The sequence below is a fragment of the Sarcophilus harrisii genome, chromosome 2 (assembly GCF_902635505.1).
Source record: "Sarcophilus harrisii chromosome 2, mSarHar1.11, whole genome shotgun sequence".
NCBI classification, from domain to species: domain Eukaryota; kingdom Metazoa; phylum Chordata; class Mammalia; order Dasyuromorphia; family Dasyuridae; genus Sarcophilus; species Sarcophilus harrisii.
The window spans coordinates 430,529,687-430,547,615 of record NC_045427.1 but is presented as its reverse complement, the minus strand read 5'-3'; the positions used below and the strand labels follow the sequence as shown (position 1 = coordinate 430,547,615).

At 34.3% G+C, this 17,929-nt stretch overlaps 1 protein-coding gene across 5 annotated transcripts in view; it reads left to right on the top strand.

The window, feature by feature from the left end:
• The window catches only part of RBL1 (RB transcriptional corepressor like 1), a 56,798-nt gene that overhangs the window by 27,517 nt on the left and 11,352 nt on the right, over positions 1–17,929 (top strand). For all 5 annotated transcript variants that reach the window (XM_031954039.1, XM_031954038.1, XM_031954041.1 and 2 more), the window contains 5 exons: positions 3,031–3,195; positions 5,786–5,909; positions 9,655–9,921; positions 15,020–15,237; positions 16,580–16,756. In XM_031954039.1, the coding sequence (XP_031809899.1) occupies positions 3,031–3,195; positions 5,786–5,909; positions 9,655–9,921; positions 15,020–15,237; positions 16,580–16,756 (951 nt within the window). The remainder of the gene's footprint in view (positions 1–3,030; positions 3,196–5,785; positions 5,910–9,654; positions 9,922–15,019; positions 15,238–16,579; positions 16,757–17,929) is intronic.

The following is a 17,929-nucleotide window of genomic DNA, read 5'->3' as shown; positions in this document are numbered from 1 at the left end:
GTCAGGTGCACAAGTTTTGATTTAAATACCCTGCAACAGTAATAACTACTTTCATCAAAAAAGCAAAATTCTTTTTAAATACTCATTTTACTATGAAGGAGCTTAGAGGCAGGATGGTTGGAAGAGCATCGATTGAGCTAAGAATCATGATGTTGTGATCCAAGGGAAAGAAGAGGGACCCAAAAATCTGCATCCATCTCCTGCTTCTGCAGGATAGCTTTGAATAAATCACTGAGCCTCTCTGAGCCTTAGTTTACCCTAACTGGAAAATGAAAGAATGGAGAACAGTATATAAAAATACTACAGTTATATAAATGAGAATAATACTCCAAAGCATCTCAACTCTGGTTGATTATAATACCAATCTTGGCCAGGAGAACAGATGAAGAAATAAACTTTCCTCTTCTCCTTAGAGAAAGGGGGACAAAATATTGGACACATTTTCAGATGCAATTCTGCCATCTATTGGCTTTGCCTAACTAACTTTTTCTTTATTACAAGGAGAGTAGGGCGGGTGGGAATGAAAGTTTATTTGCTGGAGAAATATTGGGACATGATTATGATTGTACAAATAAAAAGTAATGTTAAAACTTTAAAAGAATGAGAAAGTTGATTTTACTAAAGTCTCTTTCATTTTTAGATCCTTGATCCTTTTACCTATCTTCTACATTATAACATTGCACAAATCCATTTAACTCTTTTGCCTAAGTTTTCCATGTATAAAATGAGAAGTTTTAAAGATTAATGAGAAAATATGTGGAAATGCTTTGACTTCTCCAAATGAAAGATATTTTGTAAAAGTTTTATTTTTTAAAATAAGAAGCAAAAATATGGTTTGTAATGAAATAGTATTTTTAATATATAAAGCATTTTATCTCAACCAAGTGAGTTGGATCATGCAAGTATTATGTTCATTTTAGGGAATGAGGAAATTTAAGGATTAAAGTGGTCAGTCGACTTGTTCATAATCACACAATTAATGGCAGAACTGGGCTTTAAACTTCTTGAAAATCTCTTCACCTTTGGCATATTGCCTGTAGAAAAAAACCTATATATACATTTTTTCTTGGTGATTTTATTCTATAATGTTTTTTATTTACAAGTTATATGCATGGGTAATTTTATAGCATTGACAATTGCCAAACCTTTTGTTCCAGTTTTTCCCCTCCTTCCCCCCATCCCTTCCTCCCGATGGCAGGTTGACCAATACATGTTAAATATAAAGTATAAATTAAATACAGTATAAGTATACATGTCCTAACAGTTATTTTGCTGTACAAAAGGAATCAGACTTTGAAATAGTACTATTAGCCTGTGAAGGAAATCAAAAATACAGGCGGACAAAAATAGAGGGATTGGGAATTCTATGTAATGCTTCATAGTCACCTCCCAGAGTTCTTTCGCTGGGTGTAGCTGGTTCAGTTCATTACTGCTCTATTGGAACTGATTTGGTTCATCTCATTGCTGGAGATGACCACGTCCATCAGAATTGATCATCATATAGTACTGTTGTTGAAGTATGTAATGATCTCCTAATCCTGCTCATTTCATTCAGCATCAGTTCATGTAAGTCTCTTCAGGCCTTTCTGAAATCATCCTGCTGGTCATTTCTTACAGAATAGTAATATTCCATAATGTTCATATGCTACAATTTATTCAGCCATTCTCCAATTGATGGACATCCAGTCAGTTTCCAGTTTCTGGCTACTACAAAGAGGGCTGCCACAAACATTCTTGCACATATAGGTCCCTTTCCCTTCTTTAAGATCTCTTTGGGGTATAAGCCCAGTAGTAGCACTCCTGGATCAAAAAGTATGCACAGTTTGATAACTTTTTGAGCATAGTTCCAAATTGTTCTCTAGAATGGCTGGATTCATTCACAACTCCACCAACAATGCATGAGTGCCCCAGTTTTCTCACATCCCCTCCAACATTCCTCATTATCTTTCCCTATCATTCTAGCCAATCTAACAGATATGTAGTGGTATCTCAGAGTTGTCTTAATTTGCATTTCTCTGATTAATAATGACTTGGGTCATCTTTTCATATGGCTAGAAATAATTTCAATTTCTTCATCTGAGAATTGTCCATATCCTTTGACCATTTATCAATTGGAGAATGGCTTGATTTCATATAAATTAGAGTCAATTCTCTCTATATTTTGGAAATGAAGCCTTTATCAGAACCTTTAATTGTAAAAATGTTTTCCCAGTTTATTGCTTCCCTTCTAATCTTGTCTGCATTGGTTTTGTTTGTACAAAAACTTTTCAATTTGATATAATCAAAATTTTCTATTTTGTGATCAATAATGATCTCTAGTTCTTCTTTGGTCATAAATTCCTTCCTCTTCCACAGGTCTGAGAGGTAAACTATCCTATGCTCTTCCAAGTTATTTAGAATCTCTTTCTTTATGCCTAGGTCATGAACCTATTTTGACCTTATCTTGGTGTATGGTATTAAGTGTGGGCCAATGCCTAGTTTCTGCCATACTAATTTCCAATTTTCCCAGCAATTTTTGTCAAATAGTGAGTTCTTATCCCAAAAACTGGGGTCTTTGGGTTTGTTAAACACTAGATTATTAAAGTTATTGGCTGTTTTGCCCTTGAACCTAACCTATTCTATTGATCAACAAGTCTATTTCTTAGCCAACACTAAATGGAAAAACCCATTTTTTATGACACATAATTCAGTGGCAAAAATGCAAACAGTCCAGCACAATAATAATAATAGTTATTTTAGCATTTATATAGAGCTTTAATATTTGCTGAATGCTTAACAAATACCTCATTTTAACATCACAGTAATCCTGCAAGAAAAGTTCTATTACTCTCCTCCCCCCGCCCCCATTTTATAAATGAGAACTGAGGCAAAAAGTAATTAAATGATTTGTCCAGGACCATCCAGCTAGGAAGAATATGAGGCTGGATTTGAACCCAGGTCTTCCTAACTTCAGACCTAGTGCTTTTATCAGCTGTGCCATTCCTGGAATGAGGTTTTCTTTCTCTAAACATGTAATACCTTTCTTTTTAGGTCATTGAAATATTGATTCGGTCCGAGGAAGGGCTATCAAGAGATACAGTAAAGCACCTTAACAGCATTGAAGAACAGATTCTGGAAAGTTTAGCATGGAGCAATGATTCTGCATTGTGGGATGCTCTCCTCATTTCTGAAAATAAAGTTCCTACTTGTGAAGAAGTAAGGGCAAGGCTGGGTTTACATCTTTATGCTTTTGCTTATCCCATTTTCTATATCTGGAATTACCCCCCTTTACTATTTTTATCTGTTAAAAGATTATCCATTCTAAAGTTAACATTAATAATATTGATAATCTCTAGCATTTATACAGCACTTGAAAATTTAAATAGCACTTTACAAATGTTATCTTAGTTTATTTTTTTGTTTTTTAATTTATTATTTATATCCTTTTTTTTAAAAAATTTTGATTTCCAAATTCTCTCCCTTCTATCCATCTCCCACACAGAGAAGGCAAGCAAAATGATATCAATGAAAATATAAAATCATGTAAAACTTATTTCCTTGTTAGCCATATCACCTAAAAAAAGCAAAAAAAAAAAATAATAAAATGAGAAAATCATACTTAAATTTTCTTATACTTGACAGTCCATTAGTTCTCTTTCTGGATGTAGAAAGCATTTTTTCATCATGATTCCTTGGAATTATTTTGGTTCATTAGATTGATCAAAATAGCCAAGTCTTTCACATTTGGTGGTCGTCACAACACTGCTATTTCTGTGCACAATGATTTCATGGTTCTTCTCACTTCACTTTGTGCTTGTACATATCTTGCCATGTTTTTTTCTGAAACTACCTTCCTAATCTTTTCTTACAATACATGTTTAGTCATCCCCCAATTAATGGGCATCTCTTCAATTTCCAATTCACTGCCACCACAAAAAGAATTGCTACTAATATTTTTGTACATATAGGTCCTTTTCTTTTTGACCTTTATGGAGAATGGACCTTGTAGTGGTAATACTGGATCAAAAACTATGTACAGTTTTATAACTGTGTGCAAGATATTCCTCTGAATACTTGGACAATTTACAACTCTCCCAACTATACTCTATCAGATAGTTCAAATTCTGCCTTAGACATTTCTGTCTACTTCAGTTTCTTTAATTGTAAAATAGATAACATACCACCTACCTCACAGGGTTGTTGGAAGGATCAAGTGAACTAATACCTGTAAAGTGCTTGGCACAGTGCCTTATATATATTGATGCTTAATAAATGCTTATTCCCTTCCATTCTTCCTTGAAGTCTTCCTTGATTTAAGGTTTTTCTTTTCCTATCGTCCTACTCCCAGACCAGATAAATAAATACATCTTTATATAGTCAGCATGTCTGATGATATGTTATGGATATTTATTTGCATGTGTGTTCTATGTTTCTCCTGAGTGGTAAGCTATCTCATTTAGCTTTGTACCTCTCTCTCTGTTCATCAAAGCAGGTATTTGATGTATAATTTGTCATGTTAGAATTTGATGCTTTAGTGGAATCCAGGATCCCATTCTGTGAAATTCCTTTCTTTCTGGGAGCCTGCATAGTTTGCTGAAAGTCTTCTGTTTGGCTTGAAATATATTGAATCACAGCATGATATTGTCCATAAGATTAATCCATCTCCTTTTACAATCATACGTATCCTATCTTTAAAGTATCATTTCCAATATGTGAGTCTTTATTCATAATTTGCTGTACCTTACCTATGCCTTTTCTTCATTTTTCCATTGTTAAGTCCTGTTCTGATTCATTAAATAAATACCATGATGTCCTGTATTTCACAGCCATAATCAAAAGGGTAAGATCATTGCTGAAAACATGAGCTCCTATGATAGGCTGAATATATCTCAGGATCTTTGAAAGCTCAAGGCTTTGTCCTAAAAGAAATTGAGCTCATAAGGAAGGTACCATATAGAGAAACTTGGCTCAGGGTCAGGAGGACCCTGAATTCAAATATGGCTTCAGACACTTGGCAGCTGTGTGATCCTGGGCAAGTCTCTCAACTTTTGTATGTTTTAGTTTTCTCATGACTAAAAGAACACATAATAGCATTTACCTCCCAGGATTATGAGGATTAAATGAGATAATATTTGTAAAGTATTTAGCACAGTATCTGGCACTTAGTAGGCACTTAAATGCTAGTTCCCTTCCCTCCCATTCAGTTCTGGGCTCTGTTAATTACCATCTTATTTTTTTTTTTTTTTTTGGCCAAGGGAGAAGTGTACAAATAGAGTAATTCAATGGCATATCCATCTAGCAGTATGGATGACACAATAGAATTCTTCATTTGTTTTGTTTATAAATTATTATTATTTTGTTTATAGATTATAAAAGGAGTAACAGTTTAATTATAAGCTTCATTAATATACTATTTTTTAATTGTACACACCATATGGTCATATGCAAAGTACATATTTTGTTATTATTTTATGATTTGAGACACTTAGTAACTGATTTCTCCCTTATGATATTACATTCCCTTTTCTTTCTCCTTTTATTTTTATTTTGCTTTTCATTGGAATCCATCTACTTCCATTCTTCCACTTTTGGAATTTCCCCTAACTGTATTTGATTATGAAGACTCAAATTCACAATTTCCCATGTTTTGGGATTTTTGGATTCTGTCCAGTCCTCAGCATACCTACCCACAAAGGGAGACCTAGAGAAAATGGAAAAGACTCAAGGGAAAAAATAATCATTTGAGGGAGTAATGCTTCCCTCTTAGAATTTGTCCTAAGCAAATTTTTGTTTTGGGTTTTTACAGGTCATATTTCCTAATAACTTGGAGACAGGAAATGTTCAAGGTCATCTCCCAATGATGCCGTTATCTCCCATAGTGCACCCTCGTGTAAAAGAAGTTAGGACTGACAGTGGGAGTCTTCGACGGGGTAGGTTCACGGTTATGTGGTTATGTAATTTCCAAAAAGGTTCCTAAGATTTTTTTTTTATGTTTTTAAGGTTGCATATTCTACTTACAAATTACTAAATATTTTGCTCTGGTTAGGGACTTAAATAAAAAACTTGAATAGAGACCTATCACATTTTCCTATGTAGTAAGAAACATATGTATGATCCACATCTTGCTTTTCTGGCTTGGAGGTTTGATTCCCTTAATGTGTAGAGGTCATTTTTATGATTGAATTTGTATCTTTTCTTACTCAATTAATAGAAATTCTATTTTAGCTCTAAATATTCCATAAAAACATAAAAAATCAATTTCTATGGACATAACTTCAGTCATATAAGAATCGAATAAAACTCTATCCATATATGTTTTTTTAATTGAAAAGTTAACTAGGAAATTCCATTTTTCCAAGTCAATCAATATAAATTTCCTATTTTTTAAGAATTTTTAATAATTGTTTCCAAATTTCACAACTGAGCACATAGCTCCCTTTGGGATGTAAACCGCACAGCATCATGTGTGTCATTCATATTTCTTAAAACGTTTAGCTTTAGGGGCAGAGTCAAGATCGCAATGAGAATGCAGCAACTCACTTGTGCTTCCCCCAAAACTCCTCCAAACATCTTTAAATAATACCATAAAACAATTTCTGGAGTAGCAGAACTACTTAGTGGAACACGGTCCAACACAGGCCAGCCCCATCCCTAGAAAACTAAGAGCAGGCCTTGGGAGTCTTTGAATCAGTAACAGCTGCTTCCAGAGCTTCAGTTCAGGCCATTCCCCCAGTAAGGAAGTTGAGCAACTAGTCAGAAGTAGATTATAGCAGTCTCTTTGCTAGCACTGAAGTAGGACTTTGTTGCTTTACCCATACTCAGATCTGGGGTCACCATCCTGGGTGACTGTCCCAAGGCGAGGAACAGCCTCTAATGTACCAGATCTTGTAGTCTACGGTAGCGTGGAGACCCTGTTCATAGTTCTTGATCAGAAAAGAATGCTTGTGGTCACTTGTTGACCAGAGCACAGACCAGAAGTATAAGTGTTTATTATATACACCTCTCCTTAGATCATACCACATAGAAGAAGTGAAAACTTTAAATTCCTTAAAAGTATCTCTGAAAACAGCTGCACAAAACCCCTGAAGCTTGGGACAATGTACCCTCTACCTTAGAAACAGGCCTTGTATTGTCAAAGAGTTAAAAGTCAAGAAATAGGATGGGAAAATGAGCAAACAATAGAAAAAACGCTCTCCATAGAAAGGTACTATGGTGAAAAGGAAGATCAAAACACACACTCCACTAAAAAAAGATTTTGAAAATGATATGAGAGGTAGAGAAAGAGTAATGAGTGATATAAGAAAATCATGAAAAATGAATCAACAGCTTGGTGAAGGAAAAAAAAAAACCTGAAGAAAATAACACCTTGAAAAACAGACTATACTAAATGGGAAAGAGATATAAAAAGCCAATGAAAAGAATGCCTTAAAAAACAGAATTGGTCAAATTGAAAGAGAAGCACAAAAATTCACTTAAGGAAAAAACTCCTTAAAAAGTAAAATTGACCAAATGAATTGAAGAAAAGAATTCCTTAAAAGTTAGAATTGAGCATGACATTAATGACTTTATGAAAAATCAAGAAACAATTTTAAAAAGGAATGAAAAGAGGAGGACTATGTGAAATATCTCATGGGAAAACAACCGACCTAGAAAATAGATCCAGAAAAGAGAATTTAAAAAATTATTGGGATTATCTGAAAGTCATGATCAAAAAAAGTCTAGAATCATCTTTCAAGAAATTAATAAGGAAAACTTTCCTGCTATTCTAGAGCCAGAGAGTATAATAGAAATTGAAAGAATACATTGATTACCTTCTAAAAGATATTCCAAAATGAAAACTCCCAGGAATATTATAGCCAAATTTAGAGCTCCCAAGTCAAGGAGAAAGTATTGCAAGCATCTAGAAAGAAACAGTTTAAGTATTTTGGTACCACAGTTAAAATAACACAAGATTTAGCAGCTTCTACCTTAAAGGAGTAAAGGGCTTAGAATATGGTATTTCAAAGAGTAAAGGAGGTGGGATTACAACCAAGAAACACTTACCTGGCAAAACTGATATAGTTCTTCAGAGAGGAAAATGGATGTTCAAAGAACCAGAAAATTTTGAAGCATTCTTAATGAAAAGACCAGAGATGAATAGAAAATTTGACTTTCAACTTCAAGACTGAAGAGAAATATAAAAAAGTAAACAGGAAAGAGAAATCATAAGGGACTTAAGGTTAAACTATTTACATTCCTACATGGGAAGATGATATTTAGAATTCATAAGAACTTTTTTATTTTTAAAGGATTATCATTCATTTCATTTTAAAAAGAGTATCTGTAAACGGAGTATAGATGTGAGTTCAATATGAAGAGATGGTATTAAAAAAACAAAGGTAAGAGGTGAAATGAATGGGTGCCCATCAATTGGAGAAGAGCTGAATAAATTGTATGCAAATGCTTTTTTTTTTTAATTGTTTTGGATTATGCTTTTTTCTTTGTTACTTATACTGGCTATGAATTTCCCTCTTCCCACTTTCCAAAGTTCCTGCTCAAGTGATTGTGTATTCTCTAATCATTCATACTTTACCTTTCTTCTGCTAAGGGTAAGGCTCTTTGGAGAAGTCTTCTATATTCCAATGCCATGAGAAATATCATTCCTTCAGGGATAAAAAAAAAAAAACAGGGTGAATGAGAACTTCATTCTTGGTTCTTTTTCCTGTCTCACTGTAACTGAGTTTCCTTCAGAATTCAGTTCAAGTACCCATATTAAGACTGATGATCTCAGCTGTTATGATATTCCCCACTAAAACTGCCTTGTAATTTACTTTGTTTATGTTTAATTATGCATATCTTATTTCCCTTGTTAAGCTTTTTAAGATACTTGAGGAAAGGAACTGTTTCATTTTTAACTTTGTATTAGAATGATGGGTATGTAATTGTTGCTTAAAAATTTTCTTGTTGATTGACCTCAGAAGTGAATATTGTTAAAGGGCCCTTGAACTTGTCCTTTTGAGTTGTTATATTTTTCAGAAACACTGGACCCAGAGTATGCAAGAGACCCTAAATATGTTAAGAATGACATTGCCCTTTACCTCACCAGGTTGATGTGACTTGTGCTCCAAGCTGAAACTGCTTGGGCATTTGAGACCCTCCTATAAAAGCAGACCATCATATCTTCATAGTCTAGCAATGAAAAAGAATGCTCTTTTTGTCATCTTATTTTTTCATGATTTCTCCTATTCTGCCGTTCTCATTTAGGTGGAGATTTCTGTTTATCTTCCTCTCTTTGTTGCAGTTTCATAAACATAAAAACTTCTGTTTGGGTTGTGAACTTTTTGTGCATGTTTAGGGTTCCACAGACATATTCATTTCTCTTGTACTAAACCTAAATTTTCATGAAACTTTTGTAAATGTTTGCCTATTGTCAATAGGAAGGGCTTAAACTAAATTTGGGCTGATCTCTCTCCCTTTTCTTTCTTTGACTCCTTTCTTAGTGACTGTCAGGAAAGATGGAAAGTGTAAAGATCAGAGTATCTCTTCAACTCAATCCTCATATTCTACTGTCTTTATGTTCCCTGTATTTCATGATTCTTCTCCATATGTGAATAATTACTTAAGGAGGCAGGAGCGCACTAGATAGATGTATTTGAATGTTTCAAGTTGTTTAATTTTTTTTTTCTTTATACTTAGATATGCAGCCATTATCTCCAATATCTGTTCATGAGCGTTACAGTTCTCCTACTGCCGGAAGTGCTAAGAGAAGACTTTTTGGAGAGGATACTTCCTCAAAACTGTTTGCAGATAAAACTGCAACAGAAGGAACCAAGTTGAAAATTGCTTCATCTTCAGCTATTATTGCTGAAAATATATCTGTTTTACCTGGACAGAATCTTTTAACTGTGACATCAGCTGCAGTAACAGGAACAACGGGACAAAAAGTTACAATACCATTGCATGGTAAAAACCTTTTTACGTTTATTTACATTGAAATAAGAATATGAAAAATGACACACTGTGGTCCACTCAGCCCAGTATAATGTTCTAACATTGGTACCAAAAATACATTTAAAAGCCAGTTATTTACTGTGTGATCACACAGGTAGGTTATTCTACTTTCCTAGTCCTTGGTTTTCTTGAAAAAGCTGGTAAGGTTGTACTTAATGGCTTCCAGAGCCTTTTTCAATATGAAACTCTATAACCCTAAGTTGGAACATGCTAATATTGTTGAAAGTAATTAATATTGTTAAAATTATTCTCTTGAATGTCTCCAAGGTTTTTGAAGCTAGACGGGATCTTAGAGATCTCTTATTTTACGTATTTAAATTGTTTTATTCCTGTTTCTTATAAAATTTTCTCTTTCATCTGGAGATTTCAAAATTTGGCAATAATATTCCTGTGTGTTTTCTACAATCTTTTTGAGGTGGTGATCGTTGGATTTTTTTCTATTTCTACTTCCCCTTATGTTCTATTACTCCAGGACAATTTTCTTGGATTATTTCCTGCATTATTGTATCATGTTCTCTTTTTGTTGAGGTCTAGATTTGGGGAACCTAAATGAAATTAGTGTTTAGTTAAGGTCTAGTGGCAGGTTTGGGGTTACAGGGAGTCAAACAGAACTCCCCTGCAACCCCCTTGGATTCAGCCCAAGGATAAGGCGGTAAATGAAGTCTAATAGCGGCACAGAGTCCTCAATAAAAGCATTTATTAGCCCTAGAGCTAGATTGATAAAAGAGGTTTATTATTGAGTTTAGAAGTAGGAGATAGGTGAAGGTAGAGATAAGGAGGACACTGGACAGAGGGTCCAGTGGACAGAGAGTCCTCACATGGCTGGCATGTTTGAAATCTCTGCAAAGAGGGGTTCCCAGTGTGGCCCTTTTATAATAGGAGACTTAGCTCCAGGGGCTTTTGGGTGTAGCCTCAAAGTTGGCTCAGATGCGGATGGGGCTGGGACAGGTCCGGATCTTCTATTGGAATTCAAAGGGACCAGGATTTGTGAGTCAAAGGGCAATTACATTCACTAGAGGGGTTTGGGAATCAAAGATAGGAGTCTTTCCCATATCATTTTTAGTACCAATTTTCTGGCAGTCCAATTATTCTTATATTTTCTTTTCTTAAGCTGTTCTCCAGATCTGTCATTCTTATGTTTCACATTCTGTTTTATTTTTTCATTCTTTATAATCTGTTTTATTTCTTGGTCTCTTATAGCTTCACTGGCTTTCTCTTTCCCAATTCTAGTTTTCAAAGAATTATTTTCATCTTTGAGACTCTGTACCTCCTTTTTAAGTTTTTTTGTTTGTTTTGGGGGGAGGACTTTTCCTTAGTGTTTCTCATTTGATTTTTAAATTCTTTTTTGAGTTCTATAAATTCTGTCTGGATAGGGAACCATTTCAGGTACTCTTTGGGGTAGAAGCTTTTTTTTTTTTTTTATTAAAGTGTCCTCCTCTGAACATGAACCCTGATCTTCCCTATTCCCATAATATATTTCAATGATGGGGTTCTTTCCTTTTCCAGTTCATTTTTTAAAAATAAGAGGTATTAGTGTGAGCACTTCTAATTGTGGGGTGGGAGATAGTGCCTCAAACTTCCCTTCAGCTCTCCCCTCTGATCAGGAACCCCAAACCAAGAACTCCACCCTCCTGCAAGCACACTGGGCCTGGTGTTCCCAATCAGCTGAGCTTCACGTGTCTTCCAGACCCCAACTCCACTACTGGTGGAGTGTTTCTGAGGGAAAGTTTCTGCAGTTACTGCTTAAGGCCCCAGCCTCACCCAGCTTGCTCTAGGGCTTCCCACTTGGAGTTTCTGTGGAGCTAGTCTGGAGATATTTGCATATCCTGCATATCTTACTGGTTAATCCCCATCATGGAGTCTGTCTTCAGATCTTTTTTGATTGTATTGAGAGGACCTCTGTCCTACCCCAAGTCTTCTTAATTTTTCACCAGTCTGTATTCATACTGAGGCACAAATTTGTTCTATTTTTGGCCATCTTCTGAGAATCCTCTCCCTACCCCCTATATCTTATTTCACAAGAGTTGGCAGAGGTCCTGTGAGATTATTGGTACATTTAACTATGCTCACATAAATTGTGAAGAGCCGAACTTGAATAGATCCAAGCTCCTCAGATTCCAGAGCAAATATTCCTTCCACAGTTAGGAGGCATGTACTGTCTGGTCTTCTACTAGGGAAAAAAGTAGATTGTGAAAAAAAAATGTGTTTGTCTTCTCTAACCCTAAAAGATTCTATAAATTTGCTTCTTATTTTTTCTTAGTTGAGCACTCTGAGTAGAGTTTTAGAAAAACATTCTCCTTCATTTTAAAATGAGAATATTCATCAAGATTTTTAATGTAATGTATTTTAGTAAATATATACCGTATATGTACACACCTACTCAGGATTTATTAAGAAATAAAAAACGGGAGGAAAAAAGTATCGCCTTTTTAATGGTATCCATAAAATTCTCCACGCAAGGGATTCTAGGGAATGATGAGAGTATCAGGAATCAGAATTTATACCCCTTATTTTGTTGTGCCACAGTTCCCTTTTATTGTCCTGACTCAGTTTCCCTAATGATGCTGTCTCAGTTTTCCTAATTGGTCCTGCTTCATTTTCCCTAATTGTTCTGCCTTAACCCTCTCATTTGCGCCGTCTTGTCGTGGGCTATGAAGCAGGACCCACTAGGAAAACGCCCCCCTTCATTAAGATTGATATAACTCAGGGCTATTTACTCTAAATTTATAAATTGTCAATGTGTAAACTTAAGGGAGAGTCCAGACTTTCTGGCTCTAAGCTGGATAACTCTTTAACTCCCAGTTTGTTAGAATTTATGGTCCTACCTCCCCTCCCCCCTCCCCCAACCTGTCAGAACCGGATTGATGGTTCCTGCCTGGAGATTCCTGCTCACCAGAGTTTGGACTCCACCCCCCCCTGCCTTTGTTTAGCTACTGTGTATAAATATGTCATTGAGAACTCACATTCTCTGCTGGATGCTTTGGACATCATGCCCCCAGTACAATCTCTCCCTCTCAGAAATCCAAATAAAATATTAAAAAGTATAATCTCTATCTTGCCTCAGTTTCTCTGGCATTACAACTTTTTCACTCCCACCCTCCCATTGGGCACATCTCTTGTCCATAATCTCATCAAGAGGGTACCCACAGTCATCGTAGCTTGATCATGTTCTTCTTTGGGTTATTGATGCCCTAGCAAACTAAAAAGGATTTGATTCAGCCTAAAGATGAAAGCATTGCTTTTGTTATCAAGCATAAAAAAGAAAAAGTTTAAGAAAAATTGTTAATCTTGTGTCTCTTAAGCCTAAAAACATTGTTAAAAATAGATTCCCTTTATTCATGTTCTGAGACGCCAGGTGGCTCATAGATTGATACTTATTTAGTTTAGGAATTATAAGCTTCAAGTTCATATAGTTTAGCAGAAGGTAAAATCCAGTTGGTGCTAGAGTTACAGAAACAAACCTTGCAATAACAATAGACTTGTGATGGAAAGAGCTATCTGCATCCAGAGAGAGAACTATGGAGACTGAATGTGGATCAAAGCTTAGTATTTTCACCTTTTTTTCTTGTTATAGTTGATGTTTGCTTAATTTTTTTCTTTCTCATGTTTTTCTCTGCCTTTTGATCTTTCTTGTGCAGCATGATGAATTTTCAAATTGAACAAGTTTAACCTATATTGGATTCCTTGCTATTTAAAGGAGGGGATGGGGAGGAGGGAGGGAAAATAATTTGGAACACAAAGTTTTGCAAGAGTGAATGTTGAACTGTGACATTTAACTTGTATAGGACTGCTTGCCATCTGGGGGAGGGGGTGAAGGGAGGGAGGGAAAAAGTCGGAACAGAAGTGAGTGCAAGGGATATTGTTGTAAAAAAATTACCCAGGCATGGATTCTGTCAATAAAAAGTTATAATAAAAAAAAGAGTAAATGTTAATAACTATCTTTGCATGTATTTGGAAAAATAAAAAACTATTATTAAAAGAAGAAGCAAGCCTTGGCTACCAAAACAAAGGGAACAAAAAAAAAAAAAATTAACTGAAGAGCTTAACTTTTATGCAGGTATCTCACACTATTTTAGTGGCACAACACACCACCAGTAGGCCAAAAGGAAGAATTTGTACTAATTATGAATGAATAAAAGAATGCATTAAAAGTGTTTGTAAAATATATGAGGAACATCTGAAAATAATGAACCCCAACAGTCCTTTCACATTTGAAATCTCTTAGTTCTTTGATTTCATGGATGATCTGTAGGTCATTAGCTTCCTTGTTTACTAAGCTATCATTAAGATAGACTTGCTTCACCACAAAGACTTATGGGCAGCTAGATGGTGCAGTAGTTTTCCTTTAAGTTTGACATTACTGATATTTGTTCAGAACTGATACTTGTTAGTAGATAATTTTAAGGTCACAGTTTTAACTTGATCTGTTATTGTCATTAATCTGTATGTGTGTATTTTCCTAAATACCTGAATGATCTAGGTAGATGAGAACTTCAAAATAATTTATAGTGTCTGCTCCTTTAAGCGCAGAAACTTAAAAAGTTTTTTGTAAGGTAGACAATATTTCTTGGAGTATATATTCAAATTGATAATATCCCATTGGACACATGAAGTTAGTCTTTTTTTTATTTTATAATGAAAATGAGAGGAGATGAGCTGTTTCAGGAGATATTCAGGTGGAGGTTTTATAACCACTTATTGTTGATTTTGTGAAAATTATTATTTCTTCAGGGAAATGGACTAGGTGATCTCCTAAGTCCCTTCCATCTTGATAATTCTGTGGCATCACAGTGCTCCCCACTATCTCTACAGGCCACAAGTTTGTCAAGTTTACTCAGTAAATAGCATGATGTGATAGAAACAGCACCGGAATGATAATCTGAAAATTTTTTCCAGAATAATTGTTAAATTGTTTTGTAGCTTTGCCACTAATTAGCTTTATGACACTAAATAAGTCACTTATTTTTCCTGCATATCATTTTCCACGTATGTATGTTATTACATATATAGTTTATTTCCAAAATTGAGAACTTGTCCTTTTGTTTTCTAGGTATTGCTACTGATACAGGAGGGATCACAGTAATACCTATGCCAGTGAATTCAAGCGAGCAAACTAGTGTGGACAGCCCTATGCAAATACCGATTACTTCTCAGTCATTAAGTTGTACTTCTCCAAAACAGACCTATGCAACAAAATCTCTAGAAATGCAGCAGGCAGGAGTAAGCCGACCAAAAAGAACTGGATCCCTGGCACTGTTTTATAGGAAGGTAAATGTTTCCCAAGCACATTCAAAGAACTAATTCAGTACATTTGGAGAGAATAAGGACTCATAGAATAAATAAGTATGGCAGATTCAAAATAAATTCCTAATGAATCATGGTTCAACTTGTGAAATTCTCAAGTAGTCATTCCCTTAATTGACTTCTTTTGGTTTATTATTTTTACTTAACCATAAAAGGCTGCCTTTATCATTTGCTGTAAGTGTTGACATATTAAGCAGCTTATATGGGTTTTTAGCCAAACAAAATTCTTTTTGTATAGTATTCTAGAGCTGAAGGGGACCTTTAGTGGCTATTTAATCCATCTTTCAACTACATGAGTTCCCTATTCTTAAAACTTTAAAACATTTCCCTTTGACAATCTGTTTCAGCGCTTAATAATCACAGCTCTTAAAAATTTCCTTTATAGTTTATCTCAGTACATTTCAGTTTAATTCCTATAGTTTGCTCCTCTAAGTAAGGGTCAGCTGATAAACATCTTCATCATTTAAAGAGTATTGTCTTCAGCTTCTCCACGTCAAATAAAGCCAACTTTTTAAAAATCCTCCTTTATCTAACATTTTCCTCATTCTTTTATTTTTTTTTATTTTTTTTTTTTTAGTGTTATTATTTTTGTTCTGTATTTCAAAAAGTTGGGGCTATCCAAACCAGATAACAATGTTTGAACTACTTAGTTCTTAGGGTTAAGATGAGTAAATTACTTTCTATATATTGAACTCTTGTCATAATTACATGTCACCCTTTTTCAGTATGACACTTCATTATTTTAAGGATCTTTAATTTTATAATATTCTGAGTGTAATCAAACATTTTGACACTTCATCTTATGTGGTTGCTCACATTGCCCTGCAGATGTTTTTTTAACTATGTGTTCAAGAATCACTTAATTAGGAGGTGAATATAATTTTTAAAAATTTAAGTAGGATAGATCTTTAGAGAAAATTGAATGGAGATAGAAAGGAATATACCTTTTTCTTGGTGGTACATAGTACCTACATGAAAATTAATCACATATTAGGACATAAAAAGAATCAGTTAACTTGAATATTCAGTAATTGTAATGATGAATTATGGCCCTTCATCTTTTGGGTAAACAAGACTATGGTTATGGAATGTTGTATATACTATCAAATTTGCTTACTATGTTGTGTAGTTGTGTATAACCTTTTTTTTTGTTTGTTTCAAAAGAAAACATTGCAATAGGAGATCGTGATGTTACTTACAGAAAGGAATATCATATTTTTTTAAAAAGACATCGATAACTTTATTTTTAGAAAAAAAAAATTTACTTGGATTTGTGCTTAATATATTTTGCCTTATTTCATCTTAGGTCTATCATTTGGCAAGTGTACGTTTACGTGATTTGTGCTTAAAACTAGATATTTCCAATGACTTGAGAAGGAAGATATGGACATGTTTTGAGTTCACATTAGTACATTGCTTTGATCTAATGAAAGACAGACATTTGGATCAGCTTCTCCTATGTGCTTTTTACATTATGGCAAAGGTAATATATATTCGTTTGGGAAAGAAGTTTTTATCCATATTGACTTCACTTTAGGTATCACCTTAATCTATTGAACTTGATCCTGCATTAGTCACTTCCTTAATAGATTAAATGACTCTCATCTTTGTTGGGAAAATAGTGAATTTAGTTTATTGCTATCTTTATTTCCCTTATTCTGTTCAAGAATCCAGAAGTATCATTTTCTCCACATATTTAGAATAGTCACTTTTGTGGGAGGGAAAGAGGGAGATGAGAGAAAAAAATAAAGGTTTGTTAATTAAAAGATTTTTAATTAAAAAAAAATTTTTACCCAGTTATATATCTGGGTTATAGAAATAATAGTAATTTAATTTTCTTTCCATTTTACCACCTTTGAATGAATTACTGTTCTTCCTGATGTTAACATCTTAATCTCTTTTTTGTGCAAAGTGGCCTTAGCCTTCTAATTAGTAGCTACAAAGCTTAACCGAAATGTGGGTTATATAAAATGTGACTATAACATAAAAGGATATTTCATTGTTGCCATGGTTGGTTGAAATGAAATAAATTTGCAGAGTGAAATAGATTTATAGGAATTGAACCTTTCTCATATGTTTTAGTAGAATATTCATTGTGCCATTTCATTCTATTGTAAGCTTTTTTAGTGTAATGATCACACTGTCAGTCACCCACACTGTCTAGTTCACTGCATAGTAGGCATCCATATGGACTGATTAAATTTTTCTTGTTATCTAGAAAATAAGTCAATATACACATAACAGCACTTCTAACTATTCATTAAAGAAAATAACTTTAATGATATTTTCTAGTATTATTGAAGGGAAGGGTAATTTGAGTATGTATTATAAAACCACATTATATAGAAAGGATTTCTTTTGTGAACAGCAGTCTGTTTTTCTCCCTTTGAGCCAGCTATTCCTTTATCTTTTATAAGCATTGGAACACTTACAGTTGCTGTCCTATATGCATCAATATATCAGTTGGCTGTTTGAACTTATAGAAGCTAAATCCTGATATAGAAAATCTTGTTTAAACACTGAGATATATTCTAAGTTTTGATGTGTATTTAGTTGATTTTTTTTAAAGTGATTAAAATTGATAGAACAAAAACTTAAACAATTGAGTTATCACCAGAGGCCTTGTGTTCTCTCAAATCCAAGAAGGCTTTTATTC